The 25,456-nt window shown below is 49.4% G+C and overlaps 2 protein-coding genes across 6 annotated transcripts; one reads left to right on the plus strand and one right to left on the minus strand.

Moving 5' to 3' along the window:
• The first annotated feature begins 882 nt into the window (after positions 1–882).
• Positions 883–17,877, plus strand: SYCE2 (synaptonemal complex central element protein 2). Of its 4 annotated transcripts, none has more exons than XM_010855460.1 (6): positions 915–951; positions 1,460–1,489; positions 1,588–1,703; positions 14,600–14,810; positions 16,021–16,209; positions 17,576–17,873. In XM_010855460.1, the coding sequence occupies exons 1-6, from the start codon at positions 937–939 to the stop codon at positions 17,621–17,623; spliced, it is 609 nt and encodes a 202-aa protein (XP_010853762.1). In that variant the 5' UTR covers positions 915–936; the 3' UTR covers positions 17,624–17,873. The 4 variants fall into 4 exon arrangements, with proteins under 4 accessions (XP_010853765.1, XP_010853763.1, XP_010853762.1 ...); XM_010855462.1 differs by having other exon boundaries at positions 14,636–14,810; XM_010855463.1 differs by lacking the exon at positions 1,460–1,489 and having other exon boundaries at positions 883–951; positions 1,570–1,703.
• GCDH (glutaryl-CoA dehydrogenase) lies at positions 16,787–23,698 on the minus strand. Of its 2 annotated transcripts, none has more exons than XM_010855459.1 (12): positions 23,484–23,698; positions 23,268–23,397; positions 23,142–23,177; positions 22,689–22,832; positions 22,450–22,512; positions 21,966–22,136; positions 21,133–21,262; positions 20,831–21,047; positions 19,927–20,030; positions 19,522–19,647; positions 19,082–19,242; positions 16,787–17,330 (listed from the first exon to the last, which is right to left on the minus strand). In XM_010855459.1, the coding sequence occupies exons 2-12, from the start codon at positions 23,356–23,358 to the stop codon at positions 17,257–17,259; spliced, it is 1,317 nt and encodes a 438-aa protein (XP_010853761.1). In that variant the 5' UTR covers positions 23,359–23,397; positions 23,484–23,698; the 3' UTR covers positions 16,787–17,256. The 2 variants fall into 2 exon arrangements, with proteins under 2 accessions (XP_010853761.1, XP_010853760.1); XM_010855458.1 differs by having other exon boundaries at positions 23,121–23,177; positions 23,484–23,658.
• Between the last annotated feature and the right edge of the window lie 1,758 nt (positions 23,699–25,456).

The raw sequence follows: 25,456 nt of genomic DNA on the forward strand, positions 1-25,456 counted from the left end.
ATAAATACTGAAACGGAGGGAAGAGTAGAAGCCATGTAAAAAGTAAAAACAAGTGAGGGTGAAGCATATATGATACAAAGCATAAGAAACACCCATCTCTCCAATCAGGACAAAGTCCCAAACCTTGACCTTGACTCAGCCCAGCCCCTACCAAACTCTTCATCCTTCACCCACTGCTTCCGCCAATCCTTGCTCTCCCCACCAGACCCGACTGCTCCTCAAACACACTGAGCTTGCTCAGACCTCCGGGCCTTTGCACACACCGTTTCAAATCGTCTGTCCCCCTCCCGCCGCCCCGTTTATTTTTTCTGCCTTACTGAGTTCCAAGAGGTCTTTGTAGATACTGGATACAAGTTCTTAAATATTTTCTCCTCGTGTGCCAATTACGACTACTGTTGTCACTATTCATTATTGTTATTACTATCATTGAAGGGTATGGGCTCAACTCTGTAAGGGCCAGCGACGCCATTTCAAGGAGCTTCTGGTTTTGGAGCGCAGATAACTGATTCAAGGTGGTAATTACATCAGCTTTTTTCAGTAAGGGCAGTAGGTCGTAATCAAATGACAGCAAAAGTCAGAATTTTTTATTGGCAAGATTTCTTTGGCCTGAGCAGATGAAAAATGAACTGAAACATACGAATGAACACATGGTGCAAGGTATTCCGCCGCTCACCTTGTGCCCTGGTGCCTCCTCACACATGCGCACACGCGAGCACAGAACCCACCGGATCCTCCCGGCTATGCGGGCTGCGCGCGCAGCGCCTGGACAGCCCAACCGACACTCAACGGCCGGTCCTGCCGCGCTGCGCGCGCAAGTTCGCTAAAAGAGGCAGGGCCCAAGGTTCGCGCCGCTACGCATGCGTGGGGGCGGAGCGTTCCGGGGGCGGAGCCAGTGTGTGCGCAGAGGGCACGAACGAGAAGGCGGGAAAAGACGGAATGGAGCGACAGGGAGTACGCTGCACTTGTTTCCTTCGCGCGGGCGGCGGGCTGACAGGCAGGGAACGGCAGCGATCTTGGGCTTCCCCGACGAACCCGAGACCGGCCGCTTGTCTCCTGCCATCCAGGCCGCTCCTCGCCCGGCTGGGCCCCGATTTCCTGACTGACCTCCCGGGCTCTGACTAACCGACTGTATGACTGACTCGCTGACAGCCCTGGCCAGAAGGACCTACTTCCACCCATGGCGCGTGGCAGGAGTAGGGTAGAGAAAGACTCAGACACCCACGCACCGCACCCGTTTCTCTTCTTTTTCTCCTACTTCTCTCTCCTCGAAGGACTCGAGCCGACTTACACACCAATTAGGAGCCCAGGCACCCTAGCACCCCAGCAGGAGACCCAGGCCTCACCCCGTCCCCTCCAGGTCTCCCCACCTCAGTCCTCCTGTGCTCCAGGCACAGGGTCCCCCCCGCCCACGCCCCCGTTCTCGTGGTGCCCATCCCAGCCCCGCCCATCTCTCCTGCAGGTCCACAGCATGCCGCAGCAGCACCCAGAGGTGCTCAGGGTTGAAGGGGAGGGAGGAGGGGGACCTGACCACTTCCTGCCCTCCCTCCCTCCCTCCTTTGACCTCTCAAGCGCTAGCTGTGCTCACAGGTGGACATGCCCCACGTAGAGTTCAAGGACCAGGAGCCACAGCTGCTGCGGGAGAACCAGAAACAGCAACAGGGTGAGGAGACCCGCGATGAGGAGGCTTGTCAAGGGCCAGCTAGGTGAGGAAGAACCCGATCCATCGGACCCAAACAGACCCTTGAGTCCCTCATTTACCCTTTTCTTCTTCCAGACCCTACCATTGTCTGCTCTTGGTGTATTTGTTGCACATACTCGTCCACAATACTCGCCTGGGATGGAAACACTGGAGACACAGTGATGCCAAAATCTTGGCTCTCTGTGCACTGATGCTGAACAGAAATACAAAGAGTTATGGAGGAGAAATTTCTTTGCCAAAGAGGAAACACAGTAGATTAGCACCTCAAGAACTCTGCCCCGCCCCCTCCTGGGGGAAGGTCTTATAGACAGGGTTCATGGTCAGGGTAGGTAATAAGGATCAATGTAATGACAGGCTTGCATTGTTCTGAGGGGGTGATGGTGAGGGAAGTAGAGTCAGCATCAACCTTCAAGTCCAGCTGGTCTGGGGTCTACCAGTTTGTGGGCAGCCTACCATCATTAATCATCAGCTTCTTCTACCTGGAAGGGGTGTCAGTATCTGCAGAAATAGCTCAAAGATATTGTGTATATCCCCTGGTGGGGAAATAGGACTTTGCCCCAAGGCTACTTTTGACTGTTTCTCCCAGGTCTCCCATCCCTTCCTTTCCCTAACAACTGTTTGAATCAGCCCATTGGAACTCAGGGAAGCATGGAGGCTGAGTGAATGTTGTTTCCTGTAATCAAAGAAACAGGGGCCACAGAAAGGTCTTAAGCCCAGGAGCCCCACAGGGCCATACAGGGTATCAATAGCATTGAGCTGACATTTTAGGATAAAGTCTATAAACTCAGGAATATATGGCAGTCAGGGGATGCTGAGTGTTCTGGGGGAAAAAATAGGGAGAGTGTGGCAGATGGCCAGTTGAGATTAGAGGCTCAGGGAAGGCTTCATGGGGAGATGATACGAGAACCATGAGGGTAGGGAGGACTACATTCCAGGCCAAGAAACAGCAGCTGCAAAGGCCCCAAGGGAGGATTGTGCTGCAGCAAGCATGGGTAAGAGGGAAATAATAAGAGATAGTTAAACAGGTGATGGGACTTTGGGTGATAGTTACCCATGAAAAGATATGGAATTAGAGGAGCGACAGGAATTGACTACTGCAGGGTGAGGCGTTTTTTTTTTTGGCGAGGGGGAATGGGCTGTGGCATGTGGGATCTTAGTCCCCTGACCAGGGATGGGACCTGTGCCCCCTACAATGGAAGCATGGAGTCTTAACCACTGGACCACCAGGGAAGTTCCAGGATTATTGTTAATAAAGTTTTATTAGGACAGGGCTGCTTCTCCAGAAGCAACCCAGACCATATGGCCTGCAAAGTGGAAGTGTTCCTATCTGGCCCTTTTTTGAAGTGTAGTCCACTGGGCTTCTCTTGTAGCTCAATCAGTAAAGAATCTGCCTGCAGTCCAGGAGACCTGGGGCCTGGGGTTCGATTCCTGGGTCAGGAAGATCCCTGGAGAAGGAAATGGCAACCCACTCCATTTTTGCTTGGAGAATCCCATGGATAGAGGAGCCTGGCAGGCTACAGTCCATGGGATCACCAGAGTTGGACATAGTGACTAAACCACCATAGTCCATTGGACTAAAGTTTTAAAAGGCTTCCTCTGGCTGCTGAGTAGAGAATAGATTATCAAAGGCTGGATTGAAAGCAGGGAGGCCAGTGATAAGGCAACTGGAATAATTTAGGTGCAAAATGAGTGTGACTTGACCTAGGGTAGATCCATGGAGGTGATGAGAAGTAGTCAAATTTTAGCTAGATTTAAGAAGATAAAACTAACAGAAATTGTGATGTTGGAGCAAGAAAAAGAGCAGTGTTGCAGATTACTTTAAAAAGACATTCTTGTCTTGCACATTTATTCACCAGATATTTATCACGAGTCTTCTTTACCCAAACCCTGTTTTAGATGCTGAGGATACAATAGTGAACAAATCAGAATTCCTACTCTCTTGGAGCTGACTTCTTTTCACCTTTTGAATGACATCTTGGTTGCTTTTAAGTTTCAGCAATTATGCTTCCAAGTTTTATCAATTTAGTTGTTTATGTAGTTACAGTAAACATTTGTGTGCAGGTTTTGTGTAGATGTAAATTTTCAACTCCTTTGGGTAAATACCAAGGAGCACAATTGCTAGATCATACGGTAAGAATATTTTTAGTTTTGAAAGAAACTGCCAAAATGTCTTCCAAAGTGGCTGAACCATTTTGCATTCCTGTTTTCAATGAATGAGTGTTCCTGTTGTTCTAGGTCCTCACCAGCATTTGGTGTTGTCGGTGTTTTAGGTTTCCCCCATTCTAATGGTGGTATCATTGTTATGTTGATTTGAAACTTCATTATGAAGTATGAAGTTAAACATCTTTCCATATGCTTATTTGACATCTGCACAACTTTTGGTATGGTGTCCAGATCTTTGACTGTTTTTAAATTGGATGTTTCTTTTCTTTTTTTTTTTTTTGGATTATTTGTTTATTGCTGAGTTTCATGAGTTCTTTGAATATTTTGGATGTCAGGCCTTTATCAGATTTGCAGGTTTTTTTTTTTTTAAGTCTTTTGTTTTGTCTTTAAAAAATTATTAATTATTTATTTACTTAGGTTATGCTGGGTCATATTTGCTCTGCGGGCTTTTCTCTAGTTGTGGTGCCCAGGCTTCTCATTGCGGTGACTTCTCTTGTTGTGGAGCATGGCTTGAGGGCGCGCAGACTTCAGTAGTTGCAGCATGTGGGCTCAGTCGTTGTGGTGTACAGGCTTAGTTGCCCCAAGGCATGTGGAATCTTCCCAGCCCAGGGATCAAACCTATGTCTCCTGCACTGGCAGGCAATTCTTTACCACTGAGCCACCAGGGAAGCACCAGGTTTGTGTTCTTTAAAGATTTGCCCCAGTCTGTGACAGGTCTTTTCATTCTCTTAATGGTGTCTTTTACAGAGTAGAAGTATTAAATTTTAATGAAGTCCAATTTACCAATTCTTTGTTTTGATATTGTGTCTAAGAAGTCACCACCAACCCCAAAGTCACTTATATTTTCCCCTATGATGTCTTATAGGAGTTTTATAGTTTTGTGTTTTACATTTCAGTTCAGTTCAGTCACTCAGTAGTGTCTGACTCTTTGTGACCCCGTGGACTGCAGCATGCCAGGCTTTCCTGTCCATCACCAACTCCCGGAGCTTGCTCAAACTCATGTCCATCCAGTCGGTGATGCCATCCAACCATCTCATCCTCTGTCGTCCCCTTCTCCTCCCACCTTCAGTCGTTCCCAGCATCAGGGTCTTTTCAAATGAGTCAGTTCTTCGCATCAGGTGGCCAAAGTATTGGAGTTTCAGCTTCAACATCAGTCCTTCCAATGAATATTCAGGACTGATTTCCTTTAGGATGGATTGGTTGGATCTCCTTGCAGTCCAAGGGACCCTCAAGAGTCTTCTCCAACACCACAGTTCAAAAGCATCAATTCTTCTGTGTTCAGCTTTCTTTATAGCCCAACTCTCACATCCATACATGACTACTGGAAAAACCATAACTTTGACTAGATGGAACTTTGTTGGCAAAGTAATATCTCTGCTTTTGAATGTGCTGTCTAGGTTGGTCATAGCTTTTCTTCCAAGGAGCAAGTGTCTTTTAATTTCATGGCTGCAATCACCATCTGCAGTGATTTTGGAGCCCCAAAAAAATAAAGTCTGTCACTGTTTCCATTGTTTCCCCATTTGCCATGAAGTGATGGGACCAGATGCCATGATCTTAGTTTCCTGAATGTTGAGTTTTAAGTCAACTTTTTCACTCTCCTCTTTCACTTTCATCAAGAGACTCTTTAGTTCTTCTTCACTTTCTGCCATAGTTTTACATTTAGGGCTATATCTGTTTTGAGAAAATTTTTGTTAAAGGTGCAAGATCTGTGTCTAACTTCACTTTTTTTGCATGTGGATGTCTAATTGTTACAACTCCATTTGTTGAAAAGATGCTCCTCTCTCTGCTGAATTTTGTTTGTTCCTTTGTCAAAGATAAGTTGACTACATGTGTGTGGGTCTATTTCTGGGCTCTAGTCTGTTCCACTGGTCTATTTTATATTCTTTCACTGGTATCACATCAAGTAGCATCAGTCCTCCCAATTTCATTCTTCTTCAATATTGTGTTGACTATGTTGGGTCTATTGCCAAGCTGACCTTCTAAAAGTCATGACCAACCTAGACAGCATATTAAAAGAAGCAAAACTATGACCAACCTAGACAGCATATTAAAAAGAGACATCACCTTGCTGACAAAGATCTGTGTAGTCAGAGCTATAGTTTTTCCTGTAGTCACGTATGGATGTGAGAGTTGGACCATAAAGAAGGCTGAACACCGAAGAATTGATGCTTTCAAACTGTGGTGCTGGAGAAGACTCTTGAGAGTCCCTTGGACGGAAAGGAGATCAAACTAGTCAGTCCTAAAGGAAATCAACCCTGAATATTTATTGGAAGGACTGATGCTGGAGCTGAAGCTCCAGTACTTTGGCCACCTGATGTGAAGAACTGACTCATTGGAAAAGACCCTGATGCTGGGAAAGATTGAAGGCAAGAGGAGAAGGGGATAACAGAGGATGAGATGGTTGGATGGCATCACCAACTCAATGAACATGAGCTTGAGCAAGCTCAGGGAGTTGGTGATGAACAGGGAAGCCTGGCATGCTGCTGTCCATGAGGTTGCAGAGTTGGACACGACTGAGCAACTGAACTGAACTTTCTAAAAGATAATTTTTTTTAATGTCATTTCAATTGGTGGCAAGTGCTGTAAAGAAACAAAACCGAGGAGCAACTAGAGTGACAGGGAGTTTGGAATAGTTGATCTCTAAGGAGGTCACATAAGGAGGAGCCAGCCAGGAGGTGTCCAGAGGCCCATACATTCCAAGCAGAGGGAGCTGCAAGTCTCTGAGGTAGGGACAGGGAAGGCCAGTGTGTCAGGCTTCGTGATTGGTGGTAGTGATACCCTGGTTACATTGGACAGACAGGCTCATACATTCTCAGTGCTTCCATCTGATGAAAAAGGCATTTATTGAACAAGCACTGACACGAAAGAGGTCAGGTTGCTGGGAAAACGTATCCTCTGTAATCATGCATGTGTGTGCTCATTCAGTCATGTCTGACTCTGCGACCCCATGGACTGTAGCCTGTAGACAGGCTCCTCTGTCCATGGGATTCTCCAGGCAGTTATACTGGAGTGGGTTGCCATGTTCTCCTCCAAGAGATTTTCCTGAAACATGGATTGAACCTGCATCTCTTATGTCTCCTGTATTGGCAGGCGGGTTCTTTACCACTAGTGCCACCTGGCAAGCCCATGTCCTTCCTAGTCCCTGGCAACAATTCTACTTTCTGTCTCTACAATTTGCCTCTGCTGGATATTTGATATAAATGAAATCATACAATTGTGTGATCCTTTGTGACTGGCTTCTTTCACCGAGCATAATGTCTTCAGGATTCATCCATGTTGTAACATGTATCAGAACTTCATTCCTCTATATAGCTGAATAATATTCTAAACTATGGATGTACCACATTTTATTTATCCACTCATCAGCTGTTGGAAATTTAGATTGTTTCTGTTCTTTGGTTCTTGTGAATAAGGCTGCTGTGAACATCCGTGTATAAGTTTTTGTTTCTGTTAGGTAGATACCAAGGCGGGGAATGGCTGAAATCAGAGAAGTGACATGCTCAGGTTCCTGTTATAAAAAGACACCAGCTGTTCTGTGAAGAATGGGTGGGAGGGGGTGGGAGTGGACCTGGGAGATAGGTGGGAGGCTTCTGCAGGATGTCTAGCGGGGCAGATGGAGAGAAGATTGGCGGGGGGGGGGTGGGGGGCGATTCATTTATTGAGGCATGAGAAAAGGGATGAGCTGACGAGGTCTCCCAGCTGCGGTGTGCTAGAGCCTGGAGCTTGCTCCTACCAGCAGGAGCCAGTTCTACACATCTCTTCCCAGCCTGGCATTTAGTGACTTCATGTTGGTAGCTTGAAATTGGCTATAGTGGGAGTCTGTGCACCATGAAAGTTGAATACTACAAATCAAGGTTTCCCCTGCCACCTCCTCCTCTACTCCCTAGAGAGCCAGTTGCTAAATGCTTACCAGCACAGAAAGGGCTGCCCGCTTTCTGGCTCGAGGTGGTTTGGTTTCCAACTGGCAGAGGCATGAGTTGCATTCTGCCCTTGCTGAGTTTGAGGTGGCCAGAGACATACACAATCTTAGAATCAGGATTGCTGGGAGAAATATCAATAACCTCAGATATGCAGATGATACCACCCTTGTGGCAGAAGGCAAAGAAGAACTAAAGACCCTCTTGATGAAAGTGAAAGAGGAGAGTCAAAAAGTTGGTTTAAAACTCAACATTCAGAAAACTAAGGTCATGGTATCCAGTCCCATCAGTTCATGACAAATAGATGGAGAATCAATAGAAACAGTGAGAGACTTTATCTTTTTGGGCTCCAAGATCATTGTTGATGGTGACTGCAGCCATGAAATTAAGACACTGCTCCTTGGAAGAAAAGCTATGACCAACCTAGACAGCATATTAAAAAGCAGAGACATTACTTTGCCAACAAAGGTCCATCTAGTCAAAGTTAATGGTTTTACAAGTAGTCATGTGTGGATGTGAGAGTTGAACTATAAAGAAAGCTGAGCACAGAAGAATTGATGCTTTTGAACTGTGGTGTTGGAGAAGATTCTTGAGAGTCCCTTGGACTGCAAGGAGATCCAACCAGTCCATCCTAAAGGAAATCAGTCCTGAATATTCATTGGAAAGACTGATGCTGAAGCTGAAACTCCAATACTTTGGCCACCTGATGCGAAGAACTGACTCATTTGAAAAGACCCTGATGCTGGGAACGACTGAAGGTGGGAGGAGAAGGGGACGACAGAGGATGAGATGGTTGGATGGCATCACCGACTGGATGGACATGAGTTTGAGCAAGCTCCGGGAGTTGGTGATGGACAGGGAGGCCTGGTGCGCTGCAGTCCGTAGGGTCACAGAGTCCGACACGACTGAGCGACTGAACTGAACTGAGAGACACACGCATGAATAAGTCCAGGACAGGGTTGGACTTTCTGACCGAGCACTCAGGATGGGTGGGGCCGGGGGCCAGAGAGATGGCGCTGTGGGAGTCACTGTTTCCGTGAAGGAGCTCACCTGGGAATAGAATGAGGCTCAGGACAGGGCCGCTGAGGACTGTAGGCAGAAAGCCAGCTTCCTCTTGCCTCCCAGAGGCCTCAGTTGTAAAACAGAGCACAGTGTGGAACGGTTTCCAAGTGTGTGCTATTTATTGGAGACCAGAAAAAAAGAGAACTAAAGTAGTTTGTTTGATGACACCTTCCTGCAAATAGTATGTTTAGACGGTGATCTAAGTGGTGAGGAGACACAGACAATTGCAAATCATTGAGACTTTGAGGAGTTCTAAAAGAGCTTTGGGTTGAGAAACATGGATTAGAACCAATGTAAGGGCCAGTTAACAGATCCCTCAGCAGACTGTCAGTGACATGATTAAAATGTGAACACATTTCACGAGAGATGAGCAGAGGGTGAAAGGAGTGGGCTCTGCAGCTTCAATCAAACCTTCCCCTTTCCTGGCTGTACTTCAGCAAAACATCATTTTGCCAAGGAGCCAGAGATGCTGTTGTGTTCCTCCTTGAATGTTTGATTAGCTCACCTCCCCTCCTGGGACCACCGCCTGCGGTGGTCGTAAGTGGCTGGCGAATTGTTTACTTGTGTATCTGTTAGAGGCCTGAGGAGGGAGGGCCCCCACCAGCGGGGGGCTCTGGCTCTCACGCCTGCCAATCACAGCTTTACCTGGAGCGAACAGATGGTCTCTCTGCTTAGACCCATTTCCTCCGCCGTTCCTGGGCCTCCTGCCAGCGTGGGCCCTGCTCGGAAACTAGGTCCTAATCCTCAAAGCTGAATTAGGAACTCCTTAGGACAGACCATCATAGATGAGCGTAGGGATGTGTTCACAACCCCCACCCCTGCCCCCCACTGCCCTACCCTGAGCGCAGGCAGCCTGCTCTGTTGGGCCCACTTCCAGTCCCTGGCCTCCATCCAGGGTTGGGCAACAGAAGCAGGCCTGAACCAGGGAAGCCAGTGGAGAGGACACGGTGTGTTTTGTTTATTAAAGTTAATTGGTGAATGCAGGCCCAGAGAAGCCTATGATTCATTAGCGTCCTGATTAATATGCAGCTGCTGAGTATTAAGAAAGATGAAATGGAAAGGAATAAAACCCCAAAGGGGAGGTTGGGGAAAATCAAGATGCTCTCTGCAGACATCTGATGCAGGCCTTTGTCCCACCACGAAATTTGAATGAGCCGATTTCAAGTGATTTTTCACCATTTGTGTAGCTGCCACGGAGACGGGTTCCAGCTTCATCCCTTGAGCCTGAGAAAGGAGCGACTTTGAACAGTTAGCAGCTCAAGCAGGTTGTGAGCAATGACACAAAAAAGAAACACCTGGTTCTCTCATTGATTTTAATTTCAGAGCCCTTATACAGTGGGGACAACAAAGCAACTGCGGGTACAAAGTGCCTTACGAGCAAGAATGTTACATCCATCTCAGATGGTAATTCTTTCCTTTAGGTGTTCAGGAAACAGTGGTGATGCCTCTGGAATGAATACAATGCACTCTGCCCAGAGTGCATAGGGCGCCTGGAGGGAATTGAGCATACAAACTGGCAGTGTTGTGATTAGTAAGCGATGGTGAGAGGGGTGCTCTGAATGCTGTATCATGAAGTTGACAGAAAAGAAAAGTCATTTCAGGCAAAGGCTAATGGATTTGGTGAAATTGTGGAAGGTTCCAAATTGCTGGGAGTGGAGGGTGAAAAGAGAAGATGGAGGCCTTTCCACAGCCCTGGAAAGCCTTGTGTGCTGTACTAGGGAATTTACTTGATCCTGCAGCTGGTGTGGGGGGGTGGGGGGTGTCTTGTAGGCTGTGGAGCAGAAGTGGGATTTCTGATTGTGGTTCAAAGGGCCCTAAGGCCCAGGTAGGAACAGTAGGTATGAAATGAAAGGTTTTTGTGACAGGATTCTTTTTAAATTAGTTTATTTTAGGTTGTGTTGGGTCTTTGTTGCTTCACGCAGGCTTTCTCTAGTTGTGGAGAGCAGAGGCTACTCTTCATGTGCTTGGCCTTCTCCTGTGTTGGAGCTTGGGCTTTAGGTGAGCGGATTCAGTAGTTGTGGCCCTTGGGGCTTTGTTGCCCCAGGGCAGGAGGGATCTTTCAGGGATCAAACCCTTGTCCCCTGCATTGGCAGGCAGATTCTTAGGCACTGGAGCACCAGGCTAGTCTGATATTGTGATGGGATTTGTTTCTGTTGGGTTTTTTTTTTTTTTAATTTTTTCATTTTTAAGAAATTTTATGTATTTATTTATGGCTGCACTGGGTCTTCGGTGCTTCATGCAGGCTTTCTCTAGTTGCAGTGAGCAAGGGCTACTGTTGGTGTGGAGCTGTGGCTTCTCTTGTTGTGAATCACAGGCTCTAGGGTATGTGGGCTTCAGTAGTCGAGGCGCAGGAGCTTAGTTGCCCCCCCGGCATGTGAGATCTTCCAGAACCAGGGGTCGAGTTCATGTCCCCTGCATTGGCAGATTCTTAACCATCTGACCACCAGAGAAGTCTGATTTTGTGAGGGGATTTGGAAGGACAGAGAGAAGCCAGGCTCCAGGGTGGCTGCCAAGTTTCTGGCTTGGGTACCAGGTGACTTTTGGTGTTCTTCAATGACAGGAGGAGGGTGGACAACTTTGAGTTGGTGTGCAAATTTAGAGAAGTTTGAAATGCCTCTGGAACAGCCAAGTGGAGAGGGCCTAGGGGTAGTCAGGTACCTTACTGGGAGCTCAGAGGAGAGGCGTGGGTTGGGGGTAAGTTTGGGAAACATGGGAGCGTGGATGGTAATGAAAGCCCTTCCTAATCACTCATTCATTTATTCGATGCACTATTACTGTTCTTCCCATGAGAGGCAGGTCAAGAGGACAGCACAACCTTTTTTTACAGGAATGCCCAGGGAGCCTTTAGTTGGTCTTTGTTTTCTATCAATAAGGTTTTGCTATAAAATATCTGCCTTGATCAGAGGCACACCTTCTCGGGTGTGCCTGAACACAGAGCATCTGTGACAGATGCTCTGAACACAAGCGTCTGGCTCTGCAGGCAGATGAACTTGCATGCGCTGTGTAATGCCAGAACAGGGAGGACTAGATCAGTGTCCTTCATTCACTCGTTTGTTAACAGTGGAGGACTCAAAATGTGCTGGATCCTGGGAATGCAGAGATAAATGGGGAGATAAGAGCGGCATCAGAGATAAGCGCACAGTGGTAGAGATAGGCACAGGGTCACAGGCGGCGCTTCAAAAGAGGCATCAGGGGCTTCCCTGGTACCTCAGTGGTTAAGAATCTGCCTGCCAGTGCAGGGGACACGGGTTCAATCCCTGGTCCAGGAAGATCCCACATGTCAGGGAACAACTCAGCCCATGTGCCACAACTACTGAGCCCACATACCGCAAGTGTTGAAGCCCGAGCGCCTAGAGCTTGGGTTCTGCAATAAGAGAAGCCACCACAATGGGAAACCCACACACCACAACTAGAGAGTAGCCCCTGCTCATTGCAACTAGAGAAAGTACGTGCAGCAGCAAAGAGCACAGTCAAAAATAAAAAAATTTTAAAAACAAACGAGGTAGTAGCCTAGGCTAGGTCTCACTGTCAGAGAGCAAGTGCAAAGGCCCAAGGACAAAAAGCCCATCTGGTAAGGAGAACATGAGACTCCAGGACACAGCCAGGGGACACAGTCTCAGGCCTGAGGACTTCTGTGTCAGTGAGAGCCTGGCCACCCTGGCTGTCATGCACTCAAGTTTCCCTGTGGTTGTATCCTGAGCCAGAAGAAAGAGCTCAAGCAGTTGGAGAAAAGCCAAGAAAAATATTTGTGTGGAGGAAGCATCCAAAAATGACGATGTGTTTTTCTCAGTAGCTGTGCCTGGCTTGCAGTCATGGCTTTATGGTTGTGTGTGAACTGGTGTGTGGAAGAGCTGCTGTGTTGGCACCTCCGAGCCTCAGCCATTCAGAGCTGGAAGCACCTCAGGGTGAGGAGGAAGACGAGAACTTCGGAGGAAATGGCCCAGGCTGGGGGTCAGGCCAGCTGGGTGCCACACCCAGCTCTGCACAGATTAGGGATCCTGAGAAAGTGACACAGTCGTGCTGAGCCTGTGTCCTCAGCTATGAGGTAAAGACAATGGGGACAGACCCCAGAGTGTGGTTGTGAAGGTGCAGCAAGATGAAGCGGGTACCTTAGCATGGTGCAGGGCAGATAAAACAAAAAAAATAGCCACACACACAAAAAAATCATCTTATCTTAAACCCTTTATCTTTCTTTAAAAAAAAGATTTATTTATTTTTTGGCCGTGGTGGGTCTTCATTGCTGCATGAAGGCTTTCTCTAGTTGCAGTGAGTAGGGGCTACTCTCTAGTTGTGGTGTGTGGGTTTCCCATTGCAGTGGCTTCTTTTGTAGCAGAGCACCGGCTCTAGGGTGCACGGGCCTCCATAGTTGCAGCTCTTGGACTCTAGAGCACAGGCTCAATAGTTGTGGCCCTCAGGCTTAGTTGTTTGACAACATATGTAATCAAACTGGTGTTCCCCAGCATTGCCAAACTGATTCTTAATTACTGGGCCACCAGGGAAGCCCTTTAAACATTTTATCTTAATTTAAAACACCAATGGATCTGTTGATCAGATCACAACTTTTTTTTTTTTGCATAAACCTCATTCATATGCATTACCCACAATTTCCACTTTTGTGTTTTTATTTCTTTTACCGTCTTTTCTTTTAACTGTGCCAGGTCTTAGTTGTGGCTCTCAGGATCTTTCGTTGCAGCATGTGGGATCTATCAATAGTTCCCTGACCAGGTATCAAACCCAGCAATGCGCATTGGGAGCACCGAGTCTTAAACACTGGGCCACCAGGAAAGTCCCCCACTTTTGTTTTTCTAAAGCAGAGCAAAAACTTACAGGCCTTGACAAAGCGGTCTGTATGCAAAATACTTCTAAATTTTTCTGCTCTTGGCCCTGATACATCATTGTTTGCCCACACTTGATTTAATAGTTGTATTTTATCAGGTTCACCTTTGTTCATTCTATTTAGCTTTTTTTCACCATTTCACTAACTATGCATTTAGTCGAATTGCATAATATTAGTCACATGTACAGTACTAGTACTACTTCCTAAGCGGCACTAGTGGTGAAGAACCCGCCTGCCAATGCAAGAGACATAGAGACATGAGTTGGATCCCTGGGTCAGGGAGATCCTCTAGAGGAGGGCATGGCAACCCACCCCAGTATTCTTGCCTGGAGAATCCCATTGACAGAGGAGCCTGGCAGGCTACAGTCCATGGGTCGCAAAGAGTCAGACATGACTGAAGTGACTTAGCACACACAGTGTGGAACAAACTCTTCTGGGGGTATTTTTTTTTTAATGTTTTTATTAAATTATTTTTGGCTACACTGGGTCTTGGTTGCTGTGCACAGGCTTTCTCTAATTGTGGAGAGGGAGGGCTACTTTCTAGCTGTGGTTCAAGGACTTCTTATCATGGTAGCTTCTCCTGTTGCAGAGCTCAGGCTCTAGTGTGTGTGGGCTTCAGTCATCGTGTGCATGAGCTCTAGAGCCCAGGCTCAGTAGTTGTGGTGCACAGACTTAGTTGCTCCACAGAACGTGGAATCCTCTCAGAGCAGGGATTGAACCCGTGTCCCCCCTGCATTGGCAGGCTGACTCTTAAGCTGTCCCTTCCCCTCAGGGGCAGGGTGGGGGAGGGGTGTGAATGAAATAAACAAGTGTCAACAACAGAAAACACCAGGCACAGGTTCTCCTCCCACCACAGAGCTAATTCAGATCAGCCACTCTCAGGAAAGTTTGGTGCTGATCTCAAGTTTCCTATACTTTCAGAAGTCAGGTTTCTAGCCCCTCTGTCGCCACCTCCAGTGCCAACCGCCAGCTGATGATGCTGGAAGGAAAGTCAGGACCCTACTTTTCCTCTCTGGACTCGAGCATCGACATGCTGAAGAAGAGGGCCCAGGAGCTGATCGAAAACATCAACGAGAGCAGACAGAAGGACCATGCCCTCATGACCAACTTCAGAGACAGCCTCAAGATCAAGGTGACTGATTCCCCCCACATACTGCAGAAGCCCAGGGAAAGGGAGGAGGTGTTCCTTATGTGAAACATAAAGGGGGAGGCAATGAACTGCTGTTACGTTCCCCACATGTTCTAGACAGTCTGCGTATGGCACCTGATTTCACCCTTAGAGCAATCCTGCAGAGAAGAGCTTGGACCATACTGCAGACGGGCAAAGTAAGGTTTGGAAATGATTTGCCTGAGTGAGAGAGCCAGGATGAGAAGCCAAGATACACCTGTATCACAGACTAGCCCCTTACCTTCATGCTGGGCTAATGGCTGTGGCAGGAGGGGACTGAGGCATAACCTGAGTTATCACACCCACTTGTCCTCCCAAAGTCACATGATTTGGGAAAGTGAAAGTCCCTGAACATGCCTGGGGCTTATGTCTAACAAAACCTAATATTATGTTCAGGTCTGTTATTAATAGTTGTCCCCGATGCTTCTTCAGAATGTGTCCTATAAGTCAGACAACTTGTGAATTCCACACATCATCTCTCAATGACAGGCTGACTTCCTCCCTCAGCCGCATTCCTACCTACCTGGTACATAGCAAATTTAGAGAAAAATATAACATAGCAGAAAAAAAAAGATAAAAATATTCAGATGATACCATAACCCAGAGGCCACTTTGTTGCATGTTTTCCTCTAGTCTCTGTTCTAGATACTTTCCTCCTAACCTGACTGAGCTTATATACATAATTTTGCACCTTTATTTTTAAAAAGAAAAATGATCTGGGATAAGGTTACACTAATACATATATATAAGTAATATATAATTATATATTACATAATTATATATGTATAATGTAATATAACTATATAATTATATATAAATTATATAATTATATAGTTATAATCACAAATATATAATTATAGATTACATAATTATATATGTAATATATAATAATATAATACATATATGTAAAGTCACATTCTTCTACTTTGTTTGACCTAAACTTTTACTGTCTCTTGAATCATGTTTTTAATCACTCTTTGAAGATGCATCAAGTTGAAATTATTTCTCATAAAAAAGGGAAAAATTTAACATAGGCCTTTTCACTGCCAGTCACCAGAGTTGTTTTTACCACTTTTATAAGATAAACTGCAGAAATCTTAAAGAGCCAGTCAGAAAAAATGTCTCTTGACGCCTCTTGTTTGATTTTCTAAGAGCACCTCTTATTCCTTCAAAGGTTTCAGACCTGACAGAGAAGCTCGAGGAGAGGATGTATCAGATTTATAATCACCACAACAAGATCATCCAGGAAAAGCTCCAAGAGTTCACCCAAAAGATGGCAAAGATCAGTCACCTGGAAACAGAGCTCAAACAAGTATGCCACACCGTGGAGACTGTGTACAAAGACCTTTGTGTCCAGCCTGAGGTATGAGAGTTGTAGGGGCTAAGATGAAAGTAAATGTCAGCAGGGACTTCCCCTGGCTGTCCAATGGTTAAGACTCCATGATCCCAATGCAGGGGGCACGGGTTCAGTCCCTGGTGGGGGAACTAAGATCCCACATGCCATGAGGTATGACCAGAAAAAAAAAATTTTTTTTTTAAAGTAAATATCAACAGAGAGCGAGGATTTTAGCATCACCAGGCTCTAAACCCCACAGGAGCCACTGTCTGCAAAGGCCCCGGTGCTCTGGCCACCCTACGCATGGCCCCATGCACCTGTATGTGGTGTGTCCGAACTAAGAAGCCGGACTGTTATTTCCTACACTGTGTGTCCGCTCTGTGGTGGGTGACAAAAAGGACAAAGTCCCCTTTGCCCTCAGCCCCGAGGCCTGGCAGTGCCCACCTGGGTTTATTTATTACAGCCAAGCCCAAGACTCCAACATGGCTCAGATCACTTCTGGGCTGGGGAAATCCCTGCTGGGTCCCAGCGTGCTTCACAGCCCTTTCACGTGTTCCTTTTTCCTGTTACTGGTTACCAGAAAATGTGATCCAACACGGTGGGGTCAGACATGCACACTCTTTTATTATTCTCTCTCTTTACCCCTCATTGTGCTCCAGCGTCCAGCATAAGGCACTTGCCCCCAGATGGGAGGGTCAGAGGGTGCAGAGTGAATGTTGCCGTGTGGATGGAGCAGTTCACTTAGACACTGGTGGGTCTCACAAGTTGCTTCCATGTCACTCTCCTCCCCACTCCCTGCTCCCCTGTCGAGGAGCCTCTGTTCCAAGGCAGGTAGAGTCCATGCCTGTTCACGGTCAAAACTGGATTGAGACACTCAGTACAGAAAGTCCCATCTTCTCTTTAAGGAACACATTTGAATGACTTCAAAAGGGAAATTTTGATATTTAAAAATCAGTGTCTCTCACTTCCCACCAGAAGAACTGGCTCCATCTGCCACCTCTCCAACTAAGCTCCAAGCCCTGTGTCTCCCTGGAGAGGGGTTTGGTGCCATCTGGGCTCCCAGGTGAAGTGGGTTCACTTGCCGGCCACGAACGCCTGGATCCCTGTGATAGCCCTTCCAAGGATCAGAGCATGGATGTCATGAGTACCTGGACAAATAAATGCAGAGTCAGTTTGCAGTCTTAACAGCTCGCGATTTCCCTTTATTTTTCTTTAAATTTTGCTTATTTATTTTGGATGTGCCACATGGCATGTGGGATCTTAGTTCCCCAACCAGGGATCTTAATTCCCTGACTGTGTCCCTTGCAGTGGAAGTGCAGAGTCCTAACCACTGGCCCACCAGGGAAATCCCCCACAAATTGCTTTTAAAGTCAATCTTCATGTCCCCCCACAGGCTACTACTCTGGAAGAAGAACAGATTCACAAAGATGGCGAATGCTGACAGCTACCAGGAGAGTCACTCTTAGTGACAGCCACCAAGGAAGGCCACCGTTTGGGCCATGCTGAGAAAATTGTTTTTCAGAGTTCTGCAATGCTTCTTTGGCAAAAACAAGCAAACAAAACCCAACCGATGCTCTTTGTGCCAGGCCTCAAAGCACAGCAAGTCCAGCCCCCACCATGGGCCCAGCTTTGGTACTCTCCCAGATTCACCCCACCCCAACCCCACAGTTGATTAAATGTTTGATTTTCAACCCAGCCATGCTTTCTTCCCGCAGAGGTGGAAAGAGCTAATGAGCTCTGCGGGAAATGGATCAGGCCCTTTCTTACCCGCAGGAGGGACAGGAAAGCAAACATCAGACAATTAATTGCCTGTCCCAGCTGATCCCTGCCCCCCTCATCCTGGAGCCACTGCCCCAAGCCACACATCCCACATCCCACCCCACATCCACAAAGGGAACACTCTACAGCCCTCCTGTTCTCATCTGTTCTTCCTTAGCTTCCCAAGGCAGAAACCAGAGATTATGCCCTCCCTTTTACGGAGCAAAATAATTCTCTTTTCTTCCTAAAGTGCAAATCTGATCCCGCCCCTCCCCTGCATAAAACCACCTGGAGGTCCCCTCAGCTTGTCCTCAGGGTCCCTGTCATGCCTGCAGAATCCCCGCCCCCTTCCCTTTGCCGTCTGGAATGCCCCACCCAGACAGCACTGGACGCTACTTCCATCTCTGCCCAGGGAACTACACCTCCCTCAAGGCTTCTTATGGTTCCACTTTCTCCCTCAGAGACTGAGTCCTGTTAAAGCTCCCTCTAGTCTGCATGGCTCACACTAGAATTACATATCTCTCTTCTTTTTTTCATCCACACCTTGGCTTGTGGGATCTTTGTTCCCCAGCCAAGGACTAAATTCAGGCCACTGCAGTGGACGCGCCAAGTCCTAACCACGGGGCCATCAGGGAAGTCCCCGCACCTTTTTTCTTTTTAATTATCTTTTTCTATGTCTGTCTTCCTACGAGGCAAGGGGTTCTGGGCCCACGGGAGTCATAACCAGTTACCAGGTGCAGACACCACAGCCTGCCAGTGATTTACCGTTTTTCTTTTTCTCACGTAAAATGGAGTGCTGATTCCTGTGTGTAGCTGCACACTCACCTCCTTGAATTCGCCAGCCCACTGGGTGTTGTGCCCCCATCTGGGGATGCCCGAGGAAGCCGTAAGAGGGCTTGGGAACATCCCTCCTTGAGCATGACGGGGGAAAGGACTGGGAGTGTGGACTTCCATGGTCCCCCTGTGGGCCACTCCAGATGCAGGACCGAGGGGGGGACTTGCCCACATCATGCTGCCAACTGGTGCCAGACAGCTGACAGCAGGAGCTGAGCCTGCTGCCCCTGCCCCTCCTTGCTGTCCCCTTCCCCAGATGTGAGGCCACTGTGAACCCCCCCACACACCCCAGGAGTCCAGCCCCCACCTTCATAGGTGTTCACAGACTCCAGGTTCATGACATGCCGGATCACGTGATACTCATCAGAAATCCCATTCCCCCCAAGCATGTCTCGGGCCTGGCGAGCAATGTCCAGGGCCTTCCCACAGTTATTCCTCTTCAGCAAAGAGACCATTTCCGGGGCGGCCCTGGAAACAGCACAGACGTCACAAACACTGGGTTACAAAGAGCTGACCCTGCTCTGGGCACCCAGGCATCCCTACCCCCAGGCAAAGCCAGCCGGGAGGAGGGTTACATCACAGCAGCGGACGTGGCTCCCGGTGAGAGAGAGGTAGGCAGGGCGGGGTCCCCAGGGGCCACCAGGCAGGAAGGTCCTCTCCCCAAGGCCCAACCACCACCATGCCTGGAAGGGGCACCAGGTCCTCCTGCCATAGCTGCCTGCCCCTTCCCACACACAGAGCCCCTACTTGTCTTGATCCTTCAAGCGGCCGAGCTGCAGGCAGGCATGGAGGCCCAACGTGATCTCGGTGAGCATGTCCGCCAGCTTTTTCTGAATCAGTTGGTTCTTGGCCAGTGGGACACCAAACTGGATCCTATGCAGGCAAGGTCAAGGCAAATCTTACAGAGGAGGGCACCCCCAAGACCTATCCCAGGGCCTTTCCAGGCTGCCCCAGAGTGAGCTGTGTCCCCACTCAGCTCACTCTGGCCCTGCTGCTGACTGAGCCCCTCACTGCTCAGAAGGACTTCCTCAGCCAATTCACAGAGCAGGGAACTTAGGTCTGGTGGCTGGGTGCCAAGGGTGGAGGGGTAAGTGATGGAGACCAAGCCTCCCGCCCCATACCCCTGGGAGTTGGCATGTAGCCCCCACACACCTGTCCAGAGTGTACTGCCGGGCCGTGTGCAAACAGAACTCAGCAGCTCCAAGCACACCCCATGTGATGCCATAGCGGGCATTGTTTAGGCAGCCGAAGGGACCCTGTAGGGTTGAGACAGGGCCTCAGCCCCACCAAGAGATGAGAGAACCTGTAGAGAACTATTAAGTGCCCCCTCCCCAGACACCCCTGATATGCAGTCAGTGTAAACCAGGGAGACTCAGGACAACTGTTGAAGTCACACATGGCTTTGGCATCAGAGCCAACAATGCACATAGGGTTTTGCTTCTTGCCTACTCACTCTTGGTTTTCATAGAGTTCTCCCCAGTCCAAGATCTGGACGGGACGCTCAGATCTCGGGTCTGAGGTAAGGAGACAGGAAGATGCACATGCAAGCAGAATTAAGTTGGTTCAGGCCTCTATGTGTCCCAGGCCAAGCCAGCTTGAGTGAGATGGTCACCAAAATGGGGCGGTTTTGGGTTTCCCTTGTGGCTCAGTGGTAAAGAATCCACCTGCCAATGCAGGAGATACAGGTTTGCTCTCTGGTCCAGGAAGATCCCACATGCCACAGAGCAACAAGCCAGTGCGCAACTATTGAACCTGTGCTCTAGAACCTGGGCACCTCAACTACAGAAGCCTACACACCACAACTAGAGAGTAGCCCCTGCTCACTGCAATTAGACAAAAGTCCATGCAGCAAGGAACATCCAGCACAGCTAAAAATTAAAAAGGAGAGGGGAGCAGTTTCAGCACACATCAGTGAGCCAGGCAGAGCCTCTCCAAGTCACTACTGTTTGGCTCCATGGGTATCTCTTCCCCAGCTGGGTCCCTAGCAAGGGGCCTGCCCAAGAAAAGAGAAGCAGCAGGTGACTTGCTATCAGTTCCCAAGGTGGCTGCTGCTTACCGCCAGACCAGACACCCCGGGCAGCACATTCTCCTCTGGCACCTCCACATCATCCATAATAATCATCCCTGTGGATGATGCCCGCAGAGAGAACTTGCCCTCAATCCTGGGGGTTGAGAGGCCCCGCATCCCCTTCTCCAGCAGGAAGCCCCGAATGCAGCTATCCTCACACCGAGCCCATACTATCAGCAAGTCGGCCACAGGCGAGTTGGTGATCCTGGAGGCGGGACAGGCAGTGAGGGCTCTGGCCATCACCCACTGCCCCTGCCCACCTGCCTGAAGACCCCAGGCTCCCGCCTCACCAGGTCTTGGACCCATTGAGGATGTAGCTCCTGCTGGATGGGTTGTGGCGGGCTCTGGTCTCCATGCCACTAGGGTCACTCCCGTGGTTGGGCTCCGTGAGCCCAAAGCAGCCCAGCAGCTCCCCCTTGGCTGCAGACATGAGATGAGATCATGAGGCTGCCGGTCACCCATCCAATCCCTCTACTGAAAACTGCGGGCCTTTCCACTGAGCCAGGCCAAGACAGACCTGGCCCTGCCCTCACGGCACTCCCAGGTGGTGGGGGGAACAGATATTTCACCCAGGTCATAGTCACAATGCCATAATGGGGGGAGGTCCAAACAGGAGTCGGGAAGGGGTTGGCTAAACTGTCTTGAAGGGCACTGAAAAGGAGTTAAGCAGGAAGAGGTATGCAGAAGAGCAGTCCTGGCAGTGAGACCAGGATGTGCAAAAGTCCAGGGGCACAACTGAGAATTCCAAGCTGCTGAGTCCAACTGCAAAGGAGCAGTCAAGCGAGTAGTCAGAGACGAGCTGGAAAGGTCAGCAGAGGTCTGCCCACATGGGGTCTTGTGGGTCCCGTTGGGAAGTTAAGACTTTAAACTTTGGGCTGCAATGGGGAGCAGAGAAAAGCAAATCACAGGGGATATAATGGTGGTGAGAAAGGGGCAGAGTCAAGAGAGACCTAGGAGAATCAGATGTGGGGTGGGGTCCACGGTCTGGCAGGGGGCCTGAGGGGCCATTGGCAATACCCTTAGAGGTGAGAACACAAGGCAGGCCTGAGGGACAGCCCTGGTCCTGAGTTTCAGATCACTGGGACTATCTTCTGTCCACCAGGCTCCCCAGGCGGCTACTCACCCAGCCGGGGCAGGTACTTCTGCTTCTGCTCCTCGCTGCCATACGCATAGATAGGGTACATGACAAGGGAAGACTGGACACTCATTGCTGACCTGTAGCCGCTGTCCACTCGCTCCAGCTCTCGGGCTAGGAGCCCGTAGGCCACCGATGAGACTCCAGCACAACTATACCCTGGGGTGGGGGGGGGGCGTGGAATGGGCCAGGGTTGGGTGGGGAGGGGAGAGAAATAGAACAATGTGGAACAAAGCCCTGCCCACTTGAGACCAGTGATTCCTGTTGCCCAAGAGACAGAGCCCCATAGGAGCACCCAAGGAGAGGGCACCAAGCTGGCTCTAGCTTGAGGGTTTATTAATTTCATCCCCACAGCCGCTTCAGAGACATAACAGCCTCTCTTTGCAGACTGGGAAACTAGGCTCAGGGAAAGAAAGGGGCTTTTCAAAACACAGTGGAGGGCTGCAGAGTATGGAGAGAAATGTGTCCTTACCTTGGATGGTGGGGCCCAGCATACCGAGCTCCCCCATCTCTGAGATGATCTCCCGGTGAAAAACTGCAAAGGGATAGATGCCCCAACTTCAGGCCCAGCCTTGGCCCTCTGGAGCACTAGCCCAGAGCCAGAGGTGCTCTAAAGCCCAGCCAGAGCAGGCAGAGCTGGTGTGCATGATGGAGGGTGCAGGTTCAGGTGGCAGTGGGAGCTCCAGAGTGCCCAACCGCCTGCCTGAGCACCTTCGTTGCGATTGGCCAGCAGGATGCGGGGCATGAGGCGCTCCTGGCAGTAGGTGCGGAAGGTGTCCCTGATGAGGATCTCATCTGCTGTCAGCTGCTCCTCCAGCAACAGTGGGTCCCTCCAGTCAAACTCAGGCCGCGAAGCTGGGCGGGGTTGGAGGAAGTGGGACTCTACTCAGCCCTGTCCACCCGACCACCACGCCCTCCTCTCCCCCAGAATCCTCAGCCCCACCCCTCAACCCTCAACTAATGTCGGCTGCAGACAGGACTGGCAAAGTGGTCTTTCTGGGGAAACTCACTGCCTCAGCGCCTCTGGCCCTGGCCACGGCCCTGCCTCCCCGCCTGGGCAGACCCCGGATTCTGGGACAGAACCCATCGGGGACAGACAGACAGTTGGACGAGGGGACTGTTGGATGAGGGGCGCAGACGCACGGCGCAACCAGGGGTCCTTACGCTTGGCCGATCGACTCTGGGTCTTCTCGCCTTTCTCTGCAAACATAGGACGGGAAAAATTACCCCGAAAAAGCTCCCGAGCCTCAAGTTTCTCCCTCCCCATTCCATCCCAGGTCCAGCACTGACCGGTCTGCGCTGTCGCCGAGCTCCATGAACGAAAGACTCGTAGGCCGGGTCCGCGGTTCAGTAGCTGCGCGTAGACGCCTCTCAGGGCCATGTGGGCAGCGAGCGGGCAAACAGAACAATTACAGCCGACCTGGAGAATTGGAGGCGTCTGAGCAGAGCGGCTCCCACCAAGTGCCCTGGCCCTTTGCACCCTTCGCCCCTCTCGCGAATCCTCACCTGGAGCCTCCGGGTTCACTGCACAGGCCACAGCGCCATAGAACGAGACTTTTGACCTCCGGTGGGGATGGGCGGGGCAGAGGCTAAATGGGGCTTGTCATTGGTTCGTCCTAGGACCCTGCTCTTTCACGGCTCTGCCTTTTAAAGGGGCTACGGCAGCCTTGCAGGTGGAAGCGGCGCGCCTAGCGGAGATACCTTAACCCCCTTTAAGGAGCGGAAGCACCGGTAAGGGGGGTGGGGGCTGAAGGCCAGCCGGTCAATCCGATTGGCCCGCTGTATTTCTGCTCTGATTGGCCCTATGAGGGGCTCGGCCCGCTCTTGGTTGGTCAGTTGTAGGGGGCGAGTGCAGAGAGATTCTGGAGTTAAAACAGGCAGCTGAGGCTCGAGAAAATGAGTACTAGAAATCACGAGCCCAGATCTCGAGGTCTCCTTTAATGGGGTTCTGTGAGAGGAGGTGGGCTCAGGTGGAAGATCTCAGCCCAAATTGTCTGCCAGTTTGTCCCAGGAAGCTTGCTAACCAAGTTACTGTATGTGCGTGCGTGCTAAGTCGCTTCAGTTGTATCCGACTCTATAAGACCCTATGGACTGTAGCCCGCCAGGCTTCTTTGTCCATGGGGATTCTCCAGGCAAGAATATTGGATTGGGTTGCTATGCCCTCCTCCAGGGAATCTTCTCAACCCAGGGATCGAATCCGCGTCTCTTTGACTCCTGCATTGGCAGCTTGGTTCTTTACCACTAGCGCCACCTGGGAAGCCCTACTATATGGGATTTCCTATGCTTTGTGATTCTGTGTGGTTGACTGAGCCCTGACTATGTATCTGTATGTGAGTGGAGCTGACTGTTTCTGTGACATTGTGGGGCTGTTGACTATGGGCAGTTGTGTGTCTAACTGTCTGTGACTGTTTCTGTGTGGCTGAATGTCTTTGTGGTTTCTTGTCTAATTGTAAGCTTGTGTAATAGTATTCTGTGTAATCACGTGTCTGTGTGGTACTATGTGCATGACTGTTCTGATGGCTTTCTTCGTAAATGTGGCTGTTATCTTCGTGAGAATGTGACTAGCTATTTGTGTGTGTGCATGTGGGATTGTCTATATGTATATATGTCGGTGTGACTTTGTCTATGTGTTGTGTGTGCTTGTGAGCGTGAGTATCTGCCTGAGTGAGTGGCTATGCTTACCGAGATCACTTTTATGAGCATACATGTGGTGTGCTTTTGCATCTGGATGCATCATGCTTGACCATCTCTGACTGAAAGCCACTCACCTACTATGACCTGTCCATTTTCCAGCTGTGGAAAGTGAGGTCGGGAAAGCAGAATGGTCTTGCTTAAGATAAAAATAGCCCAAGTGCAGGGGCTTCCTTGATGGCTTACTGGTAAAGAGTCCACCTGCCAATGCAGGAGACACAGGTTCCATCTCTGGTCCAGGAAGACCCCACATGGCGCAGAGCAACTAGGCCCCACACGCTCCGCAACTATTGAGCTTGTGCTCTAGAGTCCAGGGAACCACAACCACCAAGCACGTACGCTGCAACTGCTGAAGCCAGCACACTCTAGAACCCGCCACGGTGAGAAGCCTACCCACCACAACAAAGAAGAGCCCCACTCGCCGCAACTGGAGAAAAGCCCACACGGCAATGAAAACCCAGCACAGCCAAAATTAAATACATAAAACCATATTTTTCTTTTATCTTTTAATTTTCAAAGTAGCAGTGACGAGAAAGGCAGAGGGGGATAGAGAGGAGAAGGAAGAGCCCAGTTGTGTCTGACTCTTTGTGATCCCTATGGACGGTAGCCCACCAGGCTCCTCTGTCCATGGAATTTTCCAGGCAAGAATACTGGAGTGGGTTGCTATTTCCTATTCCATAAAATTATATTTTAAAAAAATGGACCAGGTGCAGAATAAGGACCAGGCCCGGGATCCGGTCTTCCTGCTTCCCAGGACAGGCCCTTCCCTGCCCACCCAGGAACACCCC

The sequence above is a fragment of the Bison bison genome, unplaced genomic scaffold (assembly GCF_000754665.1).
Source record: "Bison bison bison isolate TAMUID 2011002044 unplaced genomic scaffold, Bison_UMD1.0 scf7180017864365, whole genome shotgun sequence".
Lineage (NCBI taxonomy): Eukaryota > Metazoa > Chordata > Mammalia > Artiodactyla > Bovidae > Bison > Bison bison.